Below are 21,016 nucleotides of genomic sequence, written 5' to 3'. Positions count from 1 at the left end.
TTATAAAACATAGTGTGATGAAACAAAATATGTCTTACGAGTATCTAGTTTTCCAAGACTATTAAACTTTCCAGATGATATTATATTTTTGGTAAGTTATAACTATATATTTATAAAATTTTCATATAAAATGTAAAACAAGTAAATATTTCACTTATGTACTAATGCCATGATAATTATATTTACTACATACATATGTTGTAATTAATTTTGTGTAAAAAATAATATAAGAAATGACTACATAAACTTTATTTATTATAATTAAGTTTAACAATTATTTAATTTGCTATATCATTAATGTGAATATGAAATAATTTATGAAAGAAAGTATAATCATTTAGATAATGTGTTTATATCTTACTTGAAATGCTAATAAAACTATGCAATAAAAGAATTAAAAGGAAATGAATTAATCGCAGTATTCAATATTTTATTGTAAAGAAAAAAACAAGTAAAAGACAGCGTACTTTATTAATGAGTGAATATGAAGCTAACTAAAAAAGTCTGTATTTTTGTTACAATGGTTCACAATGTTGAAGATATATGTCAGCCTCTGGGAGGTTAAATATATTTGTGTTTTATCGAATGCTTAACTTTGCAGGAATAAAATTTATTCGTTCTGTTACATTATTAACGCATATATGTTGATGGAGTCGCATGTCGCAGTGAATAGTGCGCTCTATTCTTCATCAAACAGTAGAAATATTACTTTTTAGATTATAACTTAATTATCTGCTCTTCATATTAACAGTGGAACCCAACGCTATTATTATGATAATATTGTGTACCATGGTAGGATCATATAAAGACTGGATTTAATAATTAATATTCGAATCTCCTTCGATTGTAATGTGCATATTTTCTATATCAAAAATATGTTGTAATTCTGTATTGCTATTTTCTAAATAAACAAAAGTCAGTTCTGGCTATAGCATTTAAGTATTTTAAATCTATGTTCGCTACTTTTAAAATAGCCCAACGTCAGCAAAAAATTACTCCACTTATGTTGTAATATTCTCAACAGTACGTATGTACATGCGTTACTGTTCCCCTGACATAATATAGATCAAAATTGACGGAAACTTTTACAGAAAATATAATGATAACATACTTGAAAATTTCAAATATAAAATTGATTAAAAAATGCGATTTAATAAAATACAAATTTATATGAATCTAAAAAAAATTATAAATTTCGCCTTTGCTTTGTAATGATTCAACAATTTAAATACTTAACGAATTATTGAAATACATTCTAATACGGAAGACTAATTTTAGTAAGTTCATTCGTCATATAGATTTGACTTTGAGATACTATCACTTTTATTTGTGATCTCGCATGGTATAAAACAATACCAAACAATTCGTGATATTTTTCTTACAAAATCTTGAACCTAAGTCATCCGAAATAAGAACGAATATTTCGTAACCTAAATGTTAATATCCGTAGGTAAACGCACAATAATATCTATGGCAGTAAAAAAGGAGTAAAAACTTTAATACTTTCTAAAACTTGTTTACTTATCTGAGATTATTTCAGAGGTAAACGATGTGTTAGCGCAAAAATCTATAAATATATTTTCGGGATGATCTCCATTCTTGTATTCCATACGCGTGATGATATTTGTTAACGTTATATTATGGATAAAATAAATGGCATAATAGGTGACTAGCGTAAGAGAAAAACCAAATATCAATTTCATGTCGGCACCTCTCGGTTTCTTTCTCAATAAAAAAAAGAAAAAAAAATGCAAACATGGTATACTGATTCTTCTGCTCCCATTGCATTCGATTTTTTTCAGCTTTTGTTTGTAAAGAATGCTAATGGGATTCCATAATATTTCTGTAAGAATAGCGTTAATAGTACATAGATAAACATAAATGTAAAAAAAATTAAGTATAATGATTGTTCACCTAAATTATGTAAAATAATTTACATTGATGACGTGAGGCTATTGGCTAGTATTAGTTACTCGTATCTGATTCACAAAGAGGAAGACATTGACTCATTAAGAGAGGAAAATACTTTGAATTGCTATTACATTTTTTTTTAGGTAAACATTTAATCGGGCAATCATCTTCTCTTTGGTGAAATTCAGGTCGAGATGAATAAAATCTATTCATTTATACAACTGTACACCCTTTATCTATCGTCATCACACTTATTTGCATAAAAAAAGTAACCAAACTGTTAGAAGTTCTGCTGACGTTTTCGTTTGGTATCCATAGCGTCAAGAATTGGTTGTCTCTTGGTTTGATACCTTCTTCTTAGCTCGTCAATTTCCCGCTCCATCTCTGCGTCCAAATTAGCCATTCGTTGCTGTAGTTCCTCGTATGAGAGAAACTTCAGCTGCAGGAGATGGTTGTTTATCTATATTCAAGTTTCTTTTATATGATGCCTAAAGTGGCATTATGTCGATCGATTTTAAATTAAAAGAAAAAAAGCGTAATACTGGAAACCTGTCTAAACTATTCTTTAACTTTTTTTATTTAGGTATCTAAAATAGTTCGTTACTTACGAAATCGAAGTCGCGTTCCGTAAAGACATTCTGAAACTTCGATATGTTATTATGTGGTTGTTCTTGCACAGGATGAGAAATCTGGTTCAGCTGTAATTGTAGATGACTTTGAAACCTTTGAGATTCTGTGGGGCTTCGTAATTCTAATTTACTTTCATTATCTGGATTATGAGCTCCTCCAAGTATTTGTCCATTACCCTAGAGATTAACAAATCAATTACATACACTCTATATAAAGTAAGACATACGTAGATACATAAAACGTATTGATCTTACCTTTCCTATTTCAGGTGCTTCTTTTTTATCAAAGTGATCCAAAAATAATGGCCGGTACTTCTTGCCGGATTCAACTGACCCTGTATTATGACCTGCAAATAAATTATATTAACTATTATACCTTTTAGCTATTTATATTATTGAAAGAAATTAGTTTTACTAACGTTTCATAGTTGCTTCAGTATCTGTGTCACTGTTAATAACCATTGTCCCTAAGTCCAACATTGCGGAAACAAGTGTCCCTGTATCTGGAAGATCATGACTTGGTACTAAAGTTCCTGTATCCTCTGGCAAAGGTTTCATTGTTCCACTACAATCTTCTTCATCCTACCAGTGAATACGAAATATTTATTATGAATATTAATGCATATCCAATGTTATTTATTATTGATACCAGTTCAAACACACACCGAGTCTTCAGTCTGATTTTGGTTTTTTATTGCAACATTATTGATCACATGAGCACGATGTGCACTCTGCTTCTCTCGTATTTCATGAGCATCTGCAATCATCTGACTCAGAATACTGGGTTGTTTAGCATTACCTGCAATAAGACATTAAATAATATCATTTAATAATATTATGTACAAAATGCAATAATTTAAACATCTCACTGGATTTTACCAATAAATTCGTGATTCAAAAGCTCAGTGGCAGTAGCTCTTTCTTCTGGATTTTTAACAAGGCACCCACTAACAAAATCAATAAACTCAGGACTCCACTGGTCAGGTTCTCTAAAGCTAGGTGGTGGTTTAGTTGGAATCATAAATATTGCTCTCATTGGATGTATGTCACCATAAGGTGGCTTTCCTTCTGCCATTTCTAATGCTGTTATACCAAGAGACCATATGTCTGCAACACAATCATATCCAATTTCTTGAATAACTTCTGGAGCCATCCAGAATGGAGTTCCTATGACTGTGTTACGTTTTGCCATTGTATCCTGCAAAAAAATATTCACAATTGCTTTTTCGTTGATTTGGATGTTATAAAAATAACAAGGCTTACAGTTAGCTGTCCTGCTACTCCAAAATCTGCTAGTTTTGCATGCCCTTCATTGTTGAGCAAGATATTTCCTGCTTTAATATCTCTATGTATTTTTCTCCGCAAATGAAGATACTCTAAACCTTTCAAGGTATCACACAAGATTGTTGCTATTTCATCTTCTTGTAGAGTCTTCTTTCTTAACCTCATAATATCGCTAACAGATCCAGCTCCACAATATTCCATTACAATCTGTGAAATTGTATCATTATGATTGCAAGCAAACATTAGATCAACAGATAGTACTTGTTATTATAGCAATGTTTTAAATTACCCATAAATCAGTGTTTTTAAAGTAGCTTCCATAATATTTAACAACATATGGAGAATCACACTGTTGCATGATAGAAATTTCTTTTATTATTTCCTGCAAGTCTGTATCAACAGGAACTTGTTTAATAGCAAGTACCTGTCCACTTTCTTTGTGCAAAGCTTTATAAACTGATCCATAGGATCTGCATTAAAAAAAGATTGCATCATTTAATAGGTACTATCATATCTTATTTTTGTGAACAAGATCCTTTTGAGAATCCTTTAGAAGATTATGAATTTTTCTTTCCTATGTGATAACTTACCCCTCTCCTAACTTGCATATTATGTCAAAGACTTCTTCTGGTTGTCTTGTTAAACTTTCCTCTGACAACTTTTTTAATTCACTAGAAATAGATTACATGAAATATTTAATGTAACACAATGCAACATTTATAACTACACTGTATATGTAATAATATAAAAAGCAGTATTTACATAAAGTCTTTTTACTCTTACATGACAGAAATTATGTTATGAAAGGTATTTTTATGGTGAGTTTCATGAAGTAGTATATATGTATAAGTTACATATAGTAATGTTTTACTTTGCATTAATATATTACATCTAAGTATGCTTAGCAGATAGCTCTGGTTGGTGTAAAAGGAATTGAAAGGGTTTCCAAGATTCAATGCTTTTTAAATTTATTCGAAAAAGGGTAACTACATGTTTAATAAATAATGTGGCGAAATTGATGGTGCAGGTTAACAAAGAAACAAAGAATCGATACAGTGCAATTGTTTCGTCTAACAGAAGAAACGTGCTTCGAATCGTCGAGCCGATTCCTTCTAGCTACAAATAACTCTCCCGTCCGTGAGTCGGCGAGGTTTTGCCAGTTTAAAAAACACGAAGTAAAAACAATTAAATACCTCTTCGAAGACATTTTCGGTTTTCGCGTGAACGAATTCTTACTTGAATAAAACACCTTCAATATTTACACAAATAACTTAACTTGGATAAAACAGATATCATTCCGGTTGTAAAAACATAGTCAATTTAAAATAGAAGTGTTACATTTTTGTCAATAAATTAAAGTAACCACACAACCGAAATATCGAAAACCATCGACCGTTCAACATTGTAGATGGTCAAGTTGAAAACAGTATCGCTGCGTGTGGTTGTCATCGTTAGGCCTTCTGTGTTGGATAAATAAGGGATGTAGAAATAGACAGAAAATAGAAATGAATTTCTATTTCGATTCAACCAATCGCGTAAGTTTCGGTAAATCTGTCCATAGAAAATCATCGAATGTATATGTGCACTGCAAAAACATCAGTCGTATTTTCAATGATTATGCAGATGACCATTGACCAACCAAGGACAGTTTACTCGATATTGTAGACTACACTTTAAGTATGATATTACAGAATGGTTCAAATGGTTCAAATGGTACACAGCTGAAAATAAATCGCTTACAATCTGCCAATTTTGAAGACGTTCCCCGAACATATAAGTATAACTCTGTATTTTTGTTACCGTTAATGTAACGAACGTGTCGGAAAATTTTATATCGCCTCAATATCCGCGGTTGTTGGATTTTACAACGAACTGAAGCAGTCTTGTACTCTTCCATCAAAAGTCGATGAGTTGCGAATGAAAAACAGCAGTGATTGGCAAAGAAAACTTGGAAAATATTACTACATCGCAAAATCAGCTGTAGGAAAAATGTATGTATTGAAACTGGTACCTCAATGGTAGCGTTTGTTATAAATTTGCGGTTAGAGAGAGGAAGTCCCACAGAATTCTATATATAAGTTTTGTTATTGTTCTGTTACTTATGGTCTTACTTTTCGTTTTTTTGAAAGTTTATTCCAAGAAATGTACGTCTATCGAATAGGCTTCAAAATACCAAACACAGAATGTTATTACGTACGTAAAACCAGTAAAAATCCTTAGTTCAGAAATTCAGATTTCATGCGAGAAATTATTGCGACGTTTCGATCTTAAGACAGAACTCTCTATATTCAGTAATAAAGTATATTACTGCGTCTAGTTTATATTTTCGTTATTTTTTATGCCGAATAGTTTATTCCGGCAAGTATAAAAGCGGGAATGAGTAAAGAAAATATATACCGAGTGTTCATATGTACCGCCATCGTAGTTTAGTGTCAGGCATGACAAGCAGATGACGCTGAAGTTCGAGTAACATTGGGCACACAAGAGTTTCTAGGCCCTGTACGTAATCGCGTGTCCACGCACGGTGAACGCTAGCACTCGTTTGCTAGACGGCCGGCTAGCAAAACGAGTCGATTTCTCCTGGTGCGCGATATCGCGGTGAACGGTGGAGGAGACGTTGCTCGTCGAGGGACCGGAAGGCATCTTTGAGGGCGAGGGCACCGGTATAAAGGGAAGTCCGTAGTGGATCGGAGCGACGGCGGCAGCGGTGACGGCGGCATTGTCCTGCTTGTTTTGTTGTCTCACGCGAAACGCACAGGTGGAACAGAGAAGAAGCCATCTCGGTGTGAGGGCCCGAGGAGTGACGGAGGAGAGCAAGAGACGGTGTGTGTATACGATTGCTTCAGTAGAGAAGAGGACTGGTTGTTCACCGCGTAGAGGAAAGCGCTAACATAATAGGTGTGCATACCGTAAATAATAGAGAGAGACAGGGAGAGTGTGAGAGAAAGAAAGAGACGGAGAGAACGGTTGTTCAGGCAAGAACAGGCTCAGGCGAAAGAGAACGACAGGAACGGAACGGGACGGGACGGAAAGGGACAAGAGATAGATAGATAGAAGAGAGAAAGGTGGCAGAGAAAGAGAAAGAGACGGAAATAAAGAAGAAACGAAAGGTAGCCCAGTGGTAGAACAGGACACGAGAAGGGAAGGAAAGACAGGCACGCGAAGTAAGCGCGTTAGATCGAACTGCGTGATCCAAAATGGCGCTGAACCAGGACGTGGACCAGTTGTCGAAGAGCAATCTCGTAGTGAGGATGGATCAGAACTCTGAATCGGATCTACAGGCATTATTCGACAGCGTCCTGAAGCCAGACTCGAAGCGTCCGCTGCAAGTACCACTGCGCATGCGTAATCTACCAGATTCCTTCTTCAATCCACCGTCAACAGGCAGCAAGAGTCCCTCGATCTCGCATTCCCGGGAGAATTCGGCCGATTCGGCGTTTGGGACAGCACCAGGGGCCGGTGCAGGTGCTGGCGGAAATGCCCCCGGGACCGGTACTCAGGGTACCGGGCCGGCCTCTGGTCAACCGACCAGCGGAAACACCGCTGGTAGCGGAACGAACGCCGCAGGTGCGGCTGCGGCTGCAGTCGCTGCCGCGGCCGCGGCTGGCCTCACCGTCGCTCATCCTCGTGCCCACAGCAGCCCGGCCTCGCTTCAGCAGACGTACGCGTCTGCTCAGCAAGCACCTCAGCACGCGCCCCAGCCACACGCGCGTCACCACCATCACCAGAAGCAACGCAGCTACGACGTCATCAGCACGGTCGACGACCTGGGTCCCCTGCCGCATGGATGGGAACAGGCGCGCACCCCCGAGGGACAGATCTACTTTCTCAAGTGAGTTCCTTATTCTCTTCCTTGTTATATACCTTCGCCTCTATTCTGTATGTATCTCTTGCATTCGCTTCCTTGCGATTCTCGCGTTTCTCTCGCAGCATTATACAACATGTATACAAGGACACGAGGGATTGTTGTTGATTCATACCGATCTTTCTACTGGGAAACAACCATTCGAACTTTCATTCGCCACGGCATTACTCGTAGACGTTGCATAGAATATAGGAGACGTAAACTCATAACGTTTCTAAGTCGCTCCAAGACAGGTGTATGATTTCGAGCGTTCAATTAACGGTTAACCGATTATTTAACGCTTCGATCCAATACGTTCAACAAACGATCCGGATTCGAGCGAGCCATTTTATCGGAGAAGCCACGACACGCTCTTACGACGCGACGAACGTTTTCGTCGTCGTCGTCGTCGCATGAGACGCGTCCGTGTGTTGTTGGGGTCCCACATACCTCAAGGCCGTCACAGTCTTTATCGCCGGCACGGCTCACTGGACGACGTTTCTCCGTTCCTCTTCCATTTCTCGGTCGTGTCTCCCCCCCTCCCACTTGTTCTCAGTCGAGTATCGTTGGTCCCTCTCGACCATTATTCTCCTCTTTCTCCTACGTTGCCTCTCCTTGTCGATCTTCGGACTCCTACTCGATACCGCCTGTCCCTTCCCCGTTCGTCTTCCATCTCTCTGCTCGTCTAACCTGATCCACCTGCGCCGAGACTAGGATTCCCATGTGTCACCTGTCGTGGGAAACGCTCCCCGTGTGCTTTGTCGCCTCCCTCTCCGCGCTCTCCTCCTTCCACCCACCTGTCTTTGACCCGGCTGGGACCTTTCCCTCGACCATCTACTCACGGGGGTGATTACGTATGGGATACCAGGGATTTCACGTTTCTCAACGCTTTGATTATATTACACGAACAAAAGTTAAGAAAATATTTTTATCAACGCGTTCCCTATATGTATACATACTTTTCAAAGTGTTTTCGAGCTTGTCGAAGTGCCCTGAACTCGTATAAATTAGATTATCGTTAACGGCCTCGGAAAACCGTCAATGTTCCAAGTTCTTGTTTAGGGTTTACAGATTAGCTTTAGAGTTTTATTTACAAGAGAATCGGAGTCATTGTAATGACGGTACACACAGGTTTCTTTCTACTTGTTTGCACCGCGATAGCCTGATTACGTTTCCGTTCGGGCTGATGTCACGTAGTGATATATCACCGATAATTGATGTTTCCAACGATAACAAGTATTCCAGGGATACGTGGGTAGGGGGTTCTGGTGTTCATTCAGTTCTTTCGCGAATATTCATCGTCTTGTTGCTCGTTTATAAAAGCCGATTGAACGAGGACTTCCGTTCGTCCCGTGCGTCTCGTGCTCTATTGTTCTTCGCGTTTCCAAGTATTCCTGTCCTTCTCCTTCTCATTCTCTCTCTTTCTCTTTTATTTGTGAACGCCAGAAGAACAGCATATAGAGAAGACGATAAAAACTCGAGAAGCTTCCTCTCTTCGTCTATACACACGCGTCTTCTTTCATGAAGACTTACCTGAGCTTAGCCGCCGGACCATTCGAACCGTCCATTTCGGTTTCACCTGCAAATCCTGTGCTCGTGGCGTCGAGAACCTACCTGCCGTTAAAAATCGTGAGAACGAACACGGGGCCGGTTTGGTTTTCGGGAATACCAGGAACTGTGCGTTTCACCCTTCGTGAGAATCCGAGCTTCGATACATCCCGACAGTACTTGTTCGTATCTTTCCGTTCCCTGGACTTGCCTTCGCGTTAATCGATCGACGAACAACGCGAGACGAGCCAGGGGAAAATTCATTATCCAGCGAATCGTTCGTTTGAGAACAATTTCTCGAAGGGTTTGGGGAGGGGAAATCGACCGGTGACCGAGCTGTCGTGACGACTCAGTTTTCATTCATGCCTGGCTCCGTTGGATGTCCCACGCGACGCTTCGAAATCGTAGCGTGAAACCCGAATGGACGTTACCCGGGGACAAGATAGCATCGCGAAAGCCATAAAACTCGCAGATAGGTAGCGATGTCGTTTAAGTGTAATTTGACGATAATGCATCCTTGACCTTCTTCCAACCTGAACGAGAGGGGGTTCCCGTCAATGGGAATTTAATTAGGCGCGTAAGAATTGTCCGGGAACGTCTTCCGGTTTTACCACGTACTTGGGAAAAATGTTACGTAAAGACGTAATGGGAGCCTTGGGTATCTTTCGATCTCTCGGCGTAAATTACAGGATCGTACAACCTGCAGAGTTAATTTCCTAAATTAATTCACGCAAACATCGCACGAGATACCGTACAGAGCGTGCACCATCGAATTCCCTCGCGATCGCGGCGTACGATCCTCGAAATCGTCGACCACGCAGTTACGTTGCTCGGACTTTTCCACGTGAAACGTTGTTTTTGTATCCAGAGCATCGGGGTTCCGCACCCGTTCATTTGCAGTTGCAGGAAGTTGCGCGAAAAGGTAAACGAAAAGAAAGGAGCGAGCGCCGTCCGCCCGCACCTCCCCGTCTAATGATTGTGTACTCGTGGGCACGTATACATCGACGAGTTTATCGAGTTACATGTTCGCGGTTAAGATTAGTTTATGACTATCTTGCTCGCGGTGTGTGATCCAACGTAAATATTGTTCGATCGTTTTGCCGGCCGCTACGCGTTGAATTATCATCCGCTAGGAAGGAGAAAACGCATAGCGTTCCCGATTGACGGAAACAGAGTCGGGACACTGTGCGCTCTGGGCGATATACTCGATGGAAGAAATATAGCGTGGTCGTGAAATCGGCTGGGGGCTAAAGAACTTGGTTTTTCGGGGATTAGAACAAAAGGATCGACAGAGATATTTGCTACTGAAGGGAGGATCTTCGGCTCAACGCAGGGTCGTACGATCTACTAAACTCTGCTCCAGTTCAATGATCTTTGATAAAACGCGCGGCAATTGATAAGACCATTCTCGTTTAATACGTAAGATGTGTACAGATAAGACGTAACGAAGGACCAATTTTGTTGCTGGTGATGTTGTTGCCAAGTATATCTACATAGTTGGGTAACGGTTACTAAGCAGACGTTTTCATATAGGCCCGAAAAGTTTCCTACATGTCAGCCCCTGCCGCCAGTGTTTATTGCGTCTAATGAGTAATACGGGCGTGAGGCGGCCGAGAGAGTTTCTCGAGGCAGCGAGGCTCTCTCGTTGTAAAAGAAGTGCAGCCAACCGCGAGCGCACGGTTGTGTTGTATTATGCGGTAATGACTGCCCCCCCCCCTGTGTCTTCTCTCTCTTTCTTACTCCTGATTCCTCTTCTCTCGCCCGTTCGTCCAATTACCTCTGGCCGTCTCCCCGGAGCTTTTGGATCTTATCCAGAACCGGGACTTATTAGAATCTAATTTGCGTAATTGAAACGTGATTCGAGCCGCGAACAAACTGACTCTTTGAAATCCTTCTAGGAAGCGTCGCCGTCGCCTTTTGCCCCGTCGAGATTCTATATTCTGCCTGGGAACAAATGCAGAAAAAAAAGAAAAGAAAAGAAACGAAGCAAAACGGCTGAGCGAACATAACAGCGCTCTCGCGGTGCATACATAGGTGACCCGTTGCACGGTCTGTTCGGGTAATATCGTCTAGACTGGGCTATTCTTCGGACGGTGTTACCACCACGAATGTTCCAACTCTGAATTCCATTCGAATCGACCTGGACAGAAAATGTCCGAATCTTGTTACTTCCGAAATCATCTTCGTGCAGTAACGAAAGACATGCGTTTCATGGAAATTATTGTCCTTGATCCAGAACACCAGCCAACGATACTTATCGTTCGTCGACACCGATTTTCCCGCGCGCAGTAGACGGCTTTATCGCCTACGATTCGTGTTTCTTATTTTTTTTTCTTCGATCCCTGGGTTCGCCTGCGCTGGCGCGTTACCTCGCCGTATAATGTTATACGTTGGTCCCGTTATCTAGGTTCACGTATATTACACACCTCGAGGAGGAGAGCCGACTTGTGCTCCGACGAAAGCAAAGTGACTCCGCGCGAACGGGCGCAAACGCCGATTTTTTTCTTCTTTTCATTCACGTTTCATCGGCCGGGGCACGAGTAAACAGCGGTGGCGGCTCGCTGTCGGTCTCTGCTCTCCGCGAGAGAGCCACTTTTCTCGTCGGAAGAGGGACGACGACGCCTCGTCTATCGTAAAGCCGTGTTTACACGTGTGCTGTGATACGGAAAAGACTCGCGAAGAGACTTTAAGGCGTGAATCTCTTCGGGAAACTATCCTATCTATGGTTCTGCCTTTTGTTTCTTCCGTTTCGTCTCTCTAAGCTCGTTCGTAAAGATTAGGAGAATATTTCTATACGACCAAGTCGATGTTATTCGCAACGATATTGTATGTTCGTATCCTATCGTAGCCAGCGAAGAGGCGCACGATCGCGACGAAAGGTCTCTTGGCAGCTCTAGGGAACACGTTTCCCCGCCAGGTGAACACACGAGACGCGATCAGAGCCAGCATGCGTCCAAGGTTTTCCGTCAACTGTATCGTTTGACGAAACATTAGTCACGAGCGGAGAGTCACATTTTCTACGTGGTATTCACGATATATGTGTATATACGGCTGTCCTTTATCGGACCGTTGCGATCAACTTTTTTGGCAGCCACGGATCAGCTGACTTCCCTGACCACCACGAAATTCCTGGAAGCCTAGAAAAACGACGGCGATAGCCCTGGGCTAGCTTATAGATAACGAACCCGATATACAGGCTTGTGTTACGTTGGAACAGTTCGAGGAATACATATCGCACGCGGACAGGTTCGCGGCTAAAAGCTCGAGACCCGTCTTTGTAACTCGGCTACCGGATCGGCGCCGCTTTTTAACGAATATTTTTGTACGTGACTGCTGGATGTGTTTGCGCACCGTCAGTCAATAAGGTAGATGTCCCAATTTCTACTCATTTAAACGTTTACTCGTCATAAATAAGGTTTACAAAATTTGCAAAGTAAGTGATTCATGCCTTGATAATAAATCGACTAATTCAAAAGACGTTTAAAAAAAATATTTCCAGATGTTTAATTATTAGTTGTGACTAGAACACGATCAAAAAATTATATGTTCCTCGTGTAATCATCGTGGTGAACAGGAAGCAGATCCTTAAGATACACGAGTAACTGACCTTCGAAGATACTCCGATTGTTACCCAACGGTTTCCTGTTTCCTGTCGCGACCCACCGAATGATGCGCATTACGGGACGCACCGTAGATCCGATTCCCCGCGAGAAATTGGCGCGAAATGATCGCGGCTGGATTACGTACGGACGCACGTTAGTCATATTCCACCGATCGTTGGTTACTTGGCAAGGATCGGGACGAGGTAAAGAAGATGGATGAGTCGGTTCCGTGTTGAGTCGAGCGTCGTTCGGAAGCTCGAGATGTGGATACATACTTGCATTTGTTGAGATCCATTTTCCCTAGCGACAAGATCGCGAAAGGAGGATCGTTTGTATCGCGATTAATCGTGCCGGAAAAGTTTCGTGCCTCCGAACGGAAAGAAAAACGAACGTTTACCCGATAGCTGATAGAGCCGAGCATGTGGGGATGTATGAGGCGTTTTACTCGTAAATTCATCTCGAGGACGTTTAGTATGCGTTTTCGAATGCAGTGAAAGTCGCGGAGCGCGCGCGACATCGGCATCCTGTTACGTTCAGGGTCAGATCGGCGAACGCGAACACGCGTTTTCCTCTATTTTTCTCCCCCCCCCCCCCCCCGGTCTCGGTCCTATGATTCATTTTGTGCTCGAGAAATCGAAAAACGCGTCCCACGACGAACACGATGCGGATTCTCCGCCGACGATGGAAATCAGGACGTTCAATAGACGTTTTTATGCGGCCGTCGATAATACGCTCAAAGACAACGATCGTGAGAGTCGCTGGTCGTTTCGAAAGAAAGAGAGAGATAGACGTTCTTCTCGATAAACGAAAGGTGGATGCGATAAATAACAGCCGTGTGACGCATGGAGAACTAAAAACGCAAGAGATAAACGGCACACGGCAGACTTTATTTTACCGGTAGCTCACGTTCATCTACGGACGCGGTTAGAGAAGTACGTTCGTCGTCTGGTGACGTTGCTCGGAGTTTTCGCGATTCGGGTAGAGAGGTGAACAAATATATTCGACTGAACTGGATCACTTCCGATGGCTTGGGCAAAAAGTAACCGTGTTAACGACGGAATCAACTAGTTCCGAGTAGCCTAGGCGCTGATGGACGTTTTCTAGACGCGTCGATCGTGTCGGGTCGCTCGTACTCCTTCTTCCCTGTAAAGTATTACAATGCGTCTCTCTATCGGCCGAGGGATCGGCGGTTTTTACCACCGCCACTACCGGAGGCTAAAGACCCCGACACACCTGTACGCGGGACGAGTAGGCAGTCTTTGGCGACGAACGCGTCAGAATGCCAGATAGGAGGACAAATCTCCGGGAATACCACGAATGTATCGAAAGTTCAAGGCAGCCGTGTGTGTCCTCGACTCGCCTCGCCTTCGACTTTACGATTAGCGGATCAACGACGTTCAGATACTGACCGGAGAGTTCGTTCCACGATCTGACTCGATCGAAGGGTTTTCGAAGGGATGCAATCGTTTTCTTACCTACCGAACTGAATTTTCTCGATCGCCCAACGGATCCGTCGTTTTTCGCTTCGACCTTCGCCGACGTTACTCATAGATCTCGTACAGATATAAAAAAGAAACGGATTTCCGGGTAGGAATTGGCTCGGTGGCGCCAAGTCGCGTTTAACTTTGAATTTTGCCTGGCGTTTAGGCGGTTCCGAGGAGTTCCATAAATATCATCCATGTCGCATCTTTGATGTCGATATTCTCGTGGCGGGGGCGAACTTCATCTCGACTCCCGCGTATTTCCAAGTAAATATTTCCGATCGATATACCTGCTGGTTCGTGACTCCGTTTTGGATCGAGGACAATGGGAGACCAATTCTCATGGATTGTCAAGGATAAAAATTGGGAAATAGGGAAGAATTACATATCGAAAACCACGACGGGAATCGTAGCTAATCGGCCATATATCAGACGTTCTTTGGCCTTCGAACCGTAGAAATCTCGACGGAACAGAAGAAGGTTCCCGCTCACGGTGTCTAGGATCGAGCGTCCGGGGATCCGTGGCTCGTGGCGTTTAGCGGCGTTGATCGTAGGCCATTAAAAGATCGTGTTAACGGTACTCGTGCGTTTCGGCGATAGAAGTCGGAGGGCGACGCGCCCGCTTGTCGTCTCGGTCTCTCGAAGTAGATAGGTTTTCGAGGGAGAGAAGGGTGCCAGAGGGAGGCGAATCGACGACCACGACAACCACGACGACGAAGACGACGACGAAGAAGACGAAGACGACCACGACGCCGGGAGAGAAGAGTAGGCAGGCGAAAGAGAGCGTCGGTGCGAGAGTGTCTATTTACGAGTTGTCCGGCGCCGTGATGTCCGGAGTAAAAATACATCGTAGTCCGTATGCCGTGCGCCACACAGAAACCCTCTTGTAATTCTCCAATGCTCTCGAGCTGCCTGCTTGGCTGCCTGGTTGCCTCTTCTGTTCGCCTGCTTGCCTGCTAGCCTGCCTGCCTGCCTGCCTGCCTGCTTGCTTACCTCTCCCTCTTTTCCTCGTTTCTTTTCCTTCTACCCTTGCCTCTCTCTGCCTACCGTCTCTCGTAGTAGTTCTCTCCGCCTCGACTCGACTCTCTTGGAACGCATCCAACCGCTCCCGGAGAGACTCGCGACATGTAGCTTTTGGAACACACCGCCCGTTCTGTATTCTGCTATGCCCACCGATCTCACGCATCCCCTTGGGATAGATTTTCAATTTCCTTCCACCCAGATATCCATGCCTCTCTCTCTCTCCACGCGCGAGGATTTCCCAGCAGCTCGTGTGTACACGCAGAAGTGGAGAAGCTGGGTTCGTAGCAACACACGAGCCATCTACTCGCTTGCGATTAATGTTACCAGGATCTTTGAACCACAGAAAAAAAGATTGTTTGTGATTGCCTCAGTTTCGTAGGCGAATATTTAGGTAATAAAGAATCGTTTGTTACGTAGGGAAAAGGAAGTAACGCTTTGATCGAAACTTTGAAAGGGATCTAGCACAAAGGGTTTCGTAAGCTAGGCTTGTGGTCAACAGGACGCGCACCGAAACCTGTTGGGACCAAGCTCGAAAATCATGCCGGTGATCGATAAGCGAACGTAAACACACCCGTTATCCTGGCGATCGACGAAAGGCAATACGTGCCCGTTGTTCGAATCGTCGCTCGCGGATCTTGGAAAACGCTCGCGGGGCTTAGCACAGTCCGATCGGATAATGCTCTTAATGTTAAAACTACGTCAAACGGTTCTGTTCCGTTGGTATTATTAACCAGGGGTAAGAAGATTTGTGTCACGTACGGGAACACACCGTGAACGGAGTCCGCGTCACGATACGCAGCGATTTAGAGAAGTTGTTTGCGTCCTCGTCGATGACTTAAATGAGACGCGTATTAAGTCATCCGTGCACGGAATACAAACGAGCGACAGAGTTTCGGCGAAACGCGTAACACCGTGGCAAATCATTTCGAGCTTCGTTGAAAACGATTTTCTTTCGGAATACTTTCCGTACGATTACAGTTTCCATTGCGTATCCCTGAACGTGTACAAAGGCTGTTTCGTTACGCTCGATACGGAAGAGATTGTAAATACGCCGTACATACACGGAAGAGATTCGTTCGATTCCCTTGTCTCGAGATGATCACCCGCGAAATCCGCTTCGTTAAGATCGTTGAATCACGATATGAAACCCCTGAAACTGGAAAGTCATTAAAAAAAAAATTAAAAGAAAGAAAAACTGGATGCAACGATTCGTCGTCAGTGGCATCTGGTCGATCTCGTCCAGTCGGAAAATTTGCGATCGTTGTCGCGTTATGCGCCGTATGTTTCACGGGGTGTCTAAAATTTCTTTGGAGTCAGGCAAGGTAGCCGGTTCGCAAAGGTATTCGTTTCAACGAAGGTAAATAAGAGGCGACGTGGAGAAAGAGAGAGAGAGAGAGCCGGTCGTTGCACGCTCGGTCGGGTGTAGTGTTTTCCACTTCCTCCCGACCTGAAAAATGACACGCGAGTAAGGTAAATACGTTATATAGGGACAGAGGGGAAGACACACGGGCGCACACGGGCACCGACGAACCCGCGACAACGAGAGAGAACGAACGAACGAAGTAAGACGACCGGGGGGATCGGCAATCACCAGCCATTAGCCGCTATTTTTGTCGAGACCGAGAAACGTAGTGTTTTCGTGCAACTAAAGCCGTTTCGGATTCGAAACGACTTCATCTTCGGGCCGCCGCCGCGCGCGGGACACGTTTGCTTTGGGGGATTTAATTAACGCCGGGGGATCTCCTCGCAGCCGCAACGACGATCGAAGCTAGCGATCGGCGATGAATCACGATGGTACCTCGAATACCTGAGAATTACCAAACTATATTTTCTACGTATTCTGCGGTGGAATTGAGTAAAGCTTCTAGTAATTATCGCTATTCCCCGCATATATCCCACACGTATGATATAACGTCGCCCGCAATTTGTTTCTTCGAAGAGCTTTTAAAATACAAGACGACCTCTTCGGGCCTCCCGCGTCCCGTGGATCTTTATTTCTCGCGACGTTTCGAAACAAATCCGACGAACAAATAAATAAGACCGAGAAATATCGTTTCCCCGAAGAAACGAGTAGGCGCGGATGGAATTATTCGCGGGAAAATTTCTCAATCGTGGAGTTGTCCCGACACGTCGTGGAACACATCCAGTTGCGGGGCCTAGAAAATTCTCTGTACTGATCCTCGGCCCACGGGAAATCGGTGAAATATACGCGTTTTATTCGGACGGTCTGGTGGCTCTGAAAACGTACGTGGCCGCCGTCGACGACGACGACGAAGACGACGAAGACGACGACGACGACGACGATTACACCGCTAGGCGCCCGCTGTTACTCCTTCGCATCGTCTTTTGAATGGAACTATTTTTAGAATGCGCCTACTATATGTGGATAACTGTACGCGCCCGTGGCGTATTCAGTTTCTGTACGGGGGCCGCACGTATATACGCACAAAATAGCGCGCGCACGCATGTACGCACACGTCTGAGCCGTGTTATAATTTTATTTTCCAGCCACCTGACGCGGACCACGACATGGGAGGATCCGCGAAAAACAGCGGCCGCCGCGAACGTGGCGGCCGTAGCCGCTGCCGTCGACAATGGAAAAACAACCAGCGCCGCCACCAATTCCCTGGGCCCGTTGCCGGACGGATGGGAACAGGCCCGTACCCCCGAAGGAGAGATCTACTTCATTAATCATCAGACGCGCACCACCTCGTGGTTCGACCCGAGAATACGTAAGTTTCACACGTTGCTTTGGAATCGTTGACTATGCCCGATTGGGAGTCTTCTGTTTTGGGTTTTATAAATCTGTATTCACGGGTGATATGATTCTTTCAGCTACACATCTTCAAAGGGCCCCAACATCAGGCGCCATGCTGCCGCAGAACTGGCTACAGCAACCCACAGGTGGTGGTATTCAGAGCAATCAAACGTTGCAGGCGTGTCAACAGAAGCTTCGTCTCCAATCGCTACAAATGGAACGGGAACGTCTCAAGCAACGGCAACAGGAAATCATGCGCCAGGTCTGTAGATTTGGTGTTTTGTCCCCTAATCTTTCGTGGTTTCGATGGTCACGATTAATGAGAGATCGTTTCGTTTCCGACAGCAAGAGTTGATGCTTCGACAGAGCACCACCGATGCTGCCATGGATCCGTTCTTATCGGGGATCAACGAGCAACACGCGCGCCAAGAAAGCGCGGACAGTGGACTGGGTCTTGGTTCTGCTTACTCCCTTCCTCACACGCCGGAAGACTTCCTCGCGAACATTGACGACAACATGGATGGTACAAGCGGTGAGATATCCTCGCAGGTGTAGAAATATATCGTAAAGAAAGCACTGATCGAAAGACAACGGTTGTTTTTCCATCAGTTTCAGACTCGTTTCGTAACGGTACTAATACTAAAAGACACACTTGTTTCTTTTTTCTCTTGTAGATGGAGGCGCACCCATGGAGACACCAGACCTTTCTACTCTGAGCGATAACATCGACTCGACCGATGATCTCGTCCCATCGTTACAGGTGCTTATTAACATCAAATAACTGTACACACAGAAAACACTCGCGGGACGGTCGCGAATGTAACGTTGTATGTCACACCTTCAATTCTCTTTGCAGTTGAGCGAAGACTTCAGTAGCGATATTCTGGACGACGTGCAATCGCTCATAAATCCCAATACGACGAAACCTGAAAACGTGCTGACGTGGCTGTAGTGTGCGGTGATGAGAATTGTCTATGACAGGCAAGCAACTTATGAAATCGACTCGAAACAAAAAATTGCAATTTCAATACGTCTAAACTGAATGGAAGGATTCTAGAGGATCACACCAGTAAAGTAACGACTATTCCATACAATAGAAACAAAAAAAAAAAAAAAAAAAAAAAAAAAAGAAACGGTTAAAAGAAAAACGCACGTGAACGGGGGAAAAAGTTTTAAATGTTTAAGTAGAAAGGAGCCTTAATTACAACGTGCTGTGCTCAACTTGTACATGTATACAGAGACGTGTATACAGAAACATTCACAGGGTGTCCCAGAAATATTGACGCTGACTCGTTGAATCGTGCTTCTTATTGGGTTCCAAACCTGGTATAAATGGTAAAGTTCGAAGCCTTGAAATCTAGTGTTCATGGCAAGCTTGTTGAGTCTTCCTGGAGGAGGTCGTTAAGAATTTTGAGCAGGCCGCAATTACCGCTGAGGCTTCGTTTGAAACTCTACAGTTTTGTTACCATTTCTACCTCTCGTTACGTAGAATAATGGATGCTCTTGGAATCGAATAAAGGGGTGTGATTTTCTTTTTTCTATAGAACTTCGAGGTTTTTGGGACATCGTGTATATGTAAAGAATCGTATTCGGGTCTTTCTCTTTCTCTCTTACTGTTAGAGTATGTTTGTATGTTTGTATGTTTGTATGTGTGTACGAGTGCATTTCTCCCCGAACATTTTGTATATAAGTTTGTATTTCTATATTGAAGCAATGTACGCGAGGGGGAGACAGAGAGAGGACTGAATATTTTGATAATAATATTTAAAATATGCGCGAGCGCTCGGTCATTGATAAAGGAGGGAAGCGCGGTGAGCGAGGAAAGCTCGATATACTTCCCGATAGTTACGAGTAGACAAGTAAATTGTTGGTTAATTATATTTATATCACGTTGGTTTACAAATGGAAATCTGATATCATGACATATCAGATTATAACGATCATAGATCTCGCGTGTGATTTAAATTTTAAAAAGGAAAAAGAGAAAACACCATACCTGATGTGTTCACGGGATTTCGATCGTGAAACGAAACGCAAAATAAGTGCAATTATTTACGAAGAAATGATCCGCGTTGAGAAAGAGAGTAGGAAGATGGTATGATGTTCGATAAACGATATTTTATTTGATATTCATCGATTCATATAGCAGTGATCTTTATATGATGTTTACGAAAACAACGGCGAGGAGCAATGTCTAAAAGTATCGAAGCATTTTTAACGCACGGACACTTGTCTATATTTTGAAGTTGGCATACGGAGCAAATCGTGTTACGTGTATGATTCAGATTCGAAACAGATTTCTTCGAATCGCGTGTCCAAAGTATATACATATATATGTATATATATGCATATACATATACATATACATATACACTGCAATCGAGTGTCAATAATGCTCAGACTATTTTACAAGCGATATATGCTTAAACGAAGTGCCTTTTCTTTGCAATCGATTTATAACGACGATATTTATTATATGTAATTATCGTCATTCTTTCAAAGCAATAACCGTCCATACGAGATGTTTATGTGAACATGTGGTAATTGTTAAAATAGGCAAACACGTTTTTTAGACCCTTTTAAATACTTCGAAGAGGGGAACACAAAATGAATATATATATTTTTTTTATATATAAAGTCTATACTTGTTACGAATTGCAGTTATATTGGTATTTTGAAAACACTGTTAGATTGTAAAATTCTCATAAGTTTTATACTACATACAGTTATATAATGGAGATTACAAAAGGAGAGTATATGATATTTATAGATTATCTTTAAATACCTTTAGCCTTAAGGGTTTTTTTTTCTCTCGCGTTGTTCGTTTGCTCCACCTTTTGGGGGACGGGAACGTACGAAAAGGAAAAAAGAGGCCGTTAATCTTGTACTTGTCTGTTTCGCGTGAAACAACGTATATAGTGTAATGGTTTAATTAC

The 21,016-nt window shown here is 43.0% G+C and overlaps 2 protein-coding genes across 3 annotated transcripts; one reads left to right on the top strand and one right to left on the bottom strand.

Moving 5' to 3' along the window:
• Positions 1-1,954: 1,954 nt before the first annotated feature.
• On the bottom strand, positions 1,955-5,182 carry LOC107194468 (serine/threonine-protein kinase 3). The gene is made up of 10 exons (XM_015584094.1): positions 5,018-5,182; positions 4,415-4,495; positions 4,114-4,294; positions 3,804-4,031; positions 3,420-3,738; positions 3,206-3,339; positions 2,960-3,122; positions 2,796-2,887; positions 2,520-2,717; positions 1,955-2,350 (listed from the first exon to the last, which is right to left on the bottom strand). The coding sequence occupies exons 1-10, from the start codon at positions 5,029-5,031 to the stop codon at positions 2,192-2,194; spliced, it is 1,569 nt and encodes a 522-aa protein (XP_015439580.1). The 5' UTR covers positions 5,032-5,182; the 3' UTR covers positions 1,955-2,191.
• Positions 5,183-6,740: 1,558 nt separating this feature from the next.
• Positions 6,741-19,168, top strand: LOC107194462 (transcriptional coactivator YAP1). 2 transcript variants are annotated; one of them, XM_015584088.1, is made up of 6 exons: positions 6,741-7,656; positions 17,831-18,054; positions 18,158-18,342; positions 18,426-18,612; positions 18,755-18,840; positions 18,937-19,168. In XM_015584088.1, exons 1-6 carry the CDS (start codon positions 7,022-7,024, stop codon positions 19,030-19,032), a joined length of 1,413 nt encoding a protein of 470 aa, XP_015439574.1. In that variant the 5' UTR covers positions 6,741-7,021; the 3' UTR covers positions 19,033-19,168. The 2 variants fall into 2 exon arrangements, with proteins under 2 accessions (XP_015439574.1, XP_015439575.1); XM_015584089.1 differs by having other exon boundaries at positions 18,426-18,629; positions 18,937-19,006.
• Positions 19,169-21,016: the final 1,848 nt, after the last annotated feature.

This window comes from Dufourea novaeangliae, unplaced genomic scaffold (assembly GCF_001272555.1).
Source record: "Dufourea novaeangliae isolate 0120121106 unplaced genomic scaffold, ASM127255v1 scaffold47, whole genome shotgun sequence".
In the NCBI taxonomy this organism is placed as follows: domain Eukaryota; kingdom Metazoa; phylum Arthropoda; class Insecta; order Hymenoptera; family Halictidae; genus Dufourea; species Dufourea novaeangliae.
Note: the sequence above shows the minus strand (reverse complement) of the source record. Positions and strands in the feature narration are given on the sequence as shown.

Bases quoted from the DNA above. Each gene is read 5' to 3' on its own strand.
- LOC107194468 (XM_015584094.1), bottom strand. The intron at 4,295-4,414 runs GTAAGTTATCAC...TTTTTAATGCAG, and splicing joins ATATGCAAGTTAGGAGAGGG to ATCCTATGGATCAGTTTATA. The intron at 3,340-3,419 runs GTAAAATCCAGT...GTCTTATTGCAG, and splicing joins TTTGAATCACGAATTTATTG to GTAATGCTAAACAACCCAGT.
- LOC107194462 (XM_015584088.1), top strand. From the start codon at position 7,022: ATGGCGCTGAACCAGGACGTGGACCAGTTGTCGAAGAGCAATCTCGTA. The intron at 7,657-17,830 runs GTGAGTTCCTTA...TTTATTTTCCAG, and splicing joins GGACAGATCTACTTTCTCAA to CCACCTGACGCGGACCACGA. The intron at 18,841-18,936 runs GTGCTTATTAAC...TTCTCTTTGCAG, and splicing joins ATCTCGTCCCATCGTTACAG to TTGAGCGAAGACTTCAGTAG.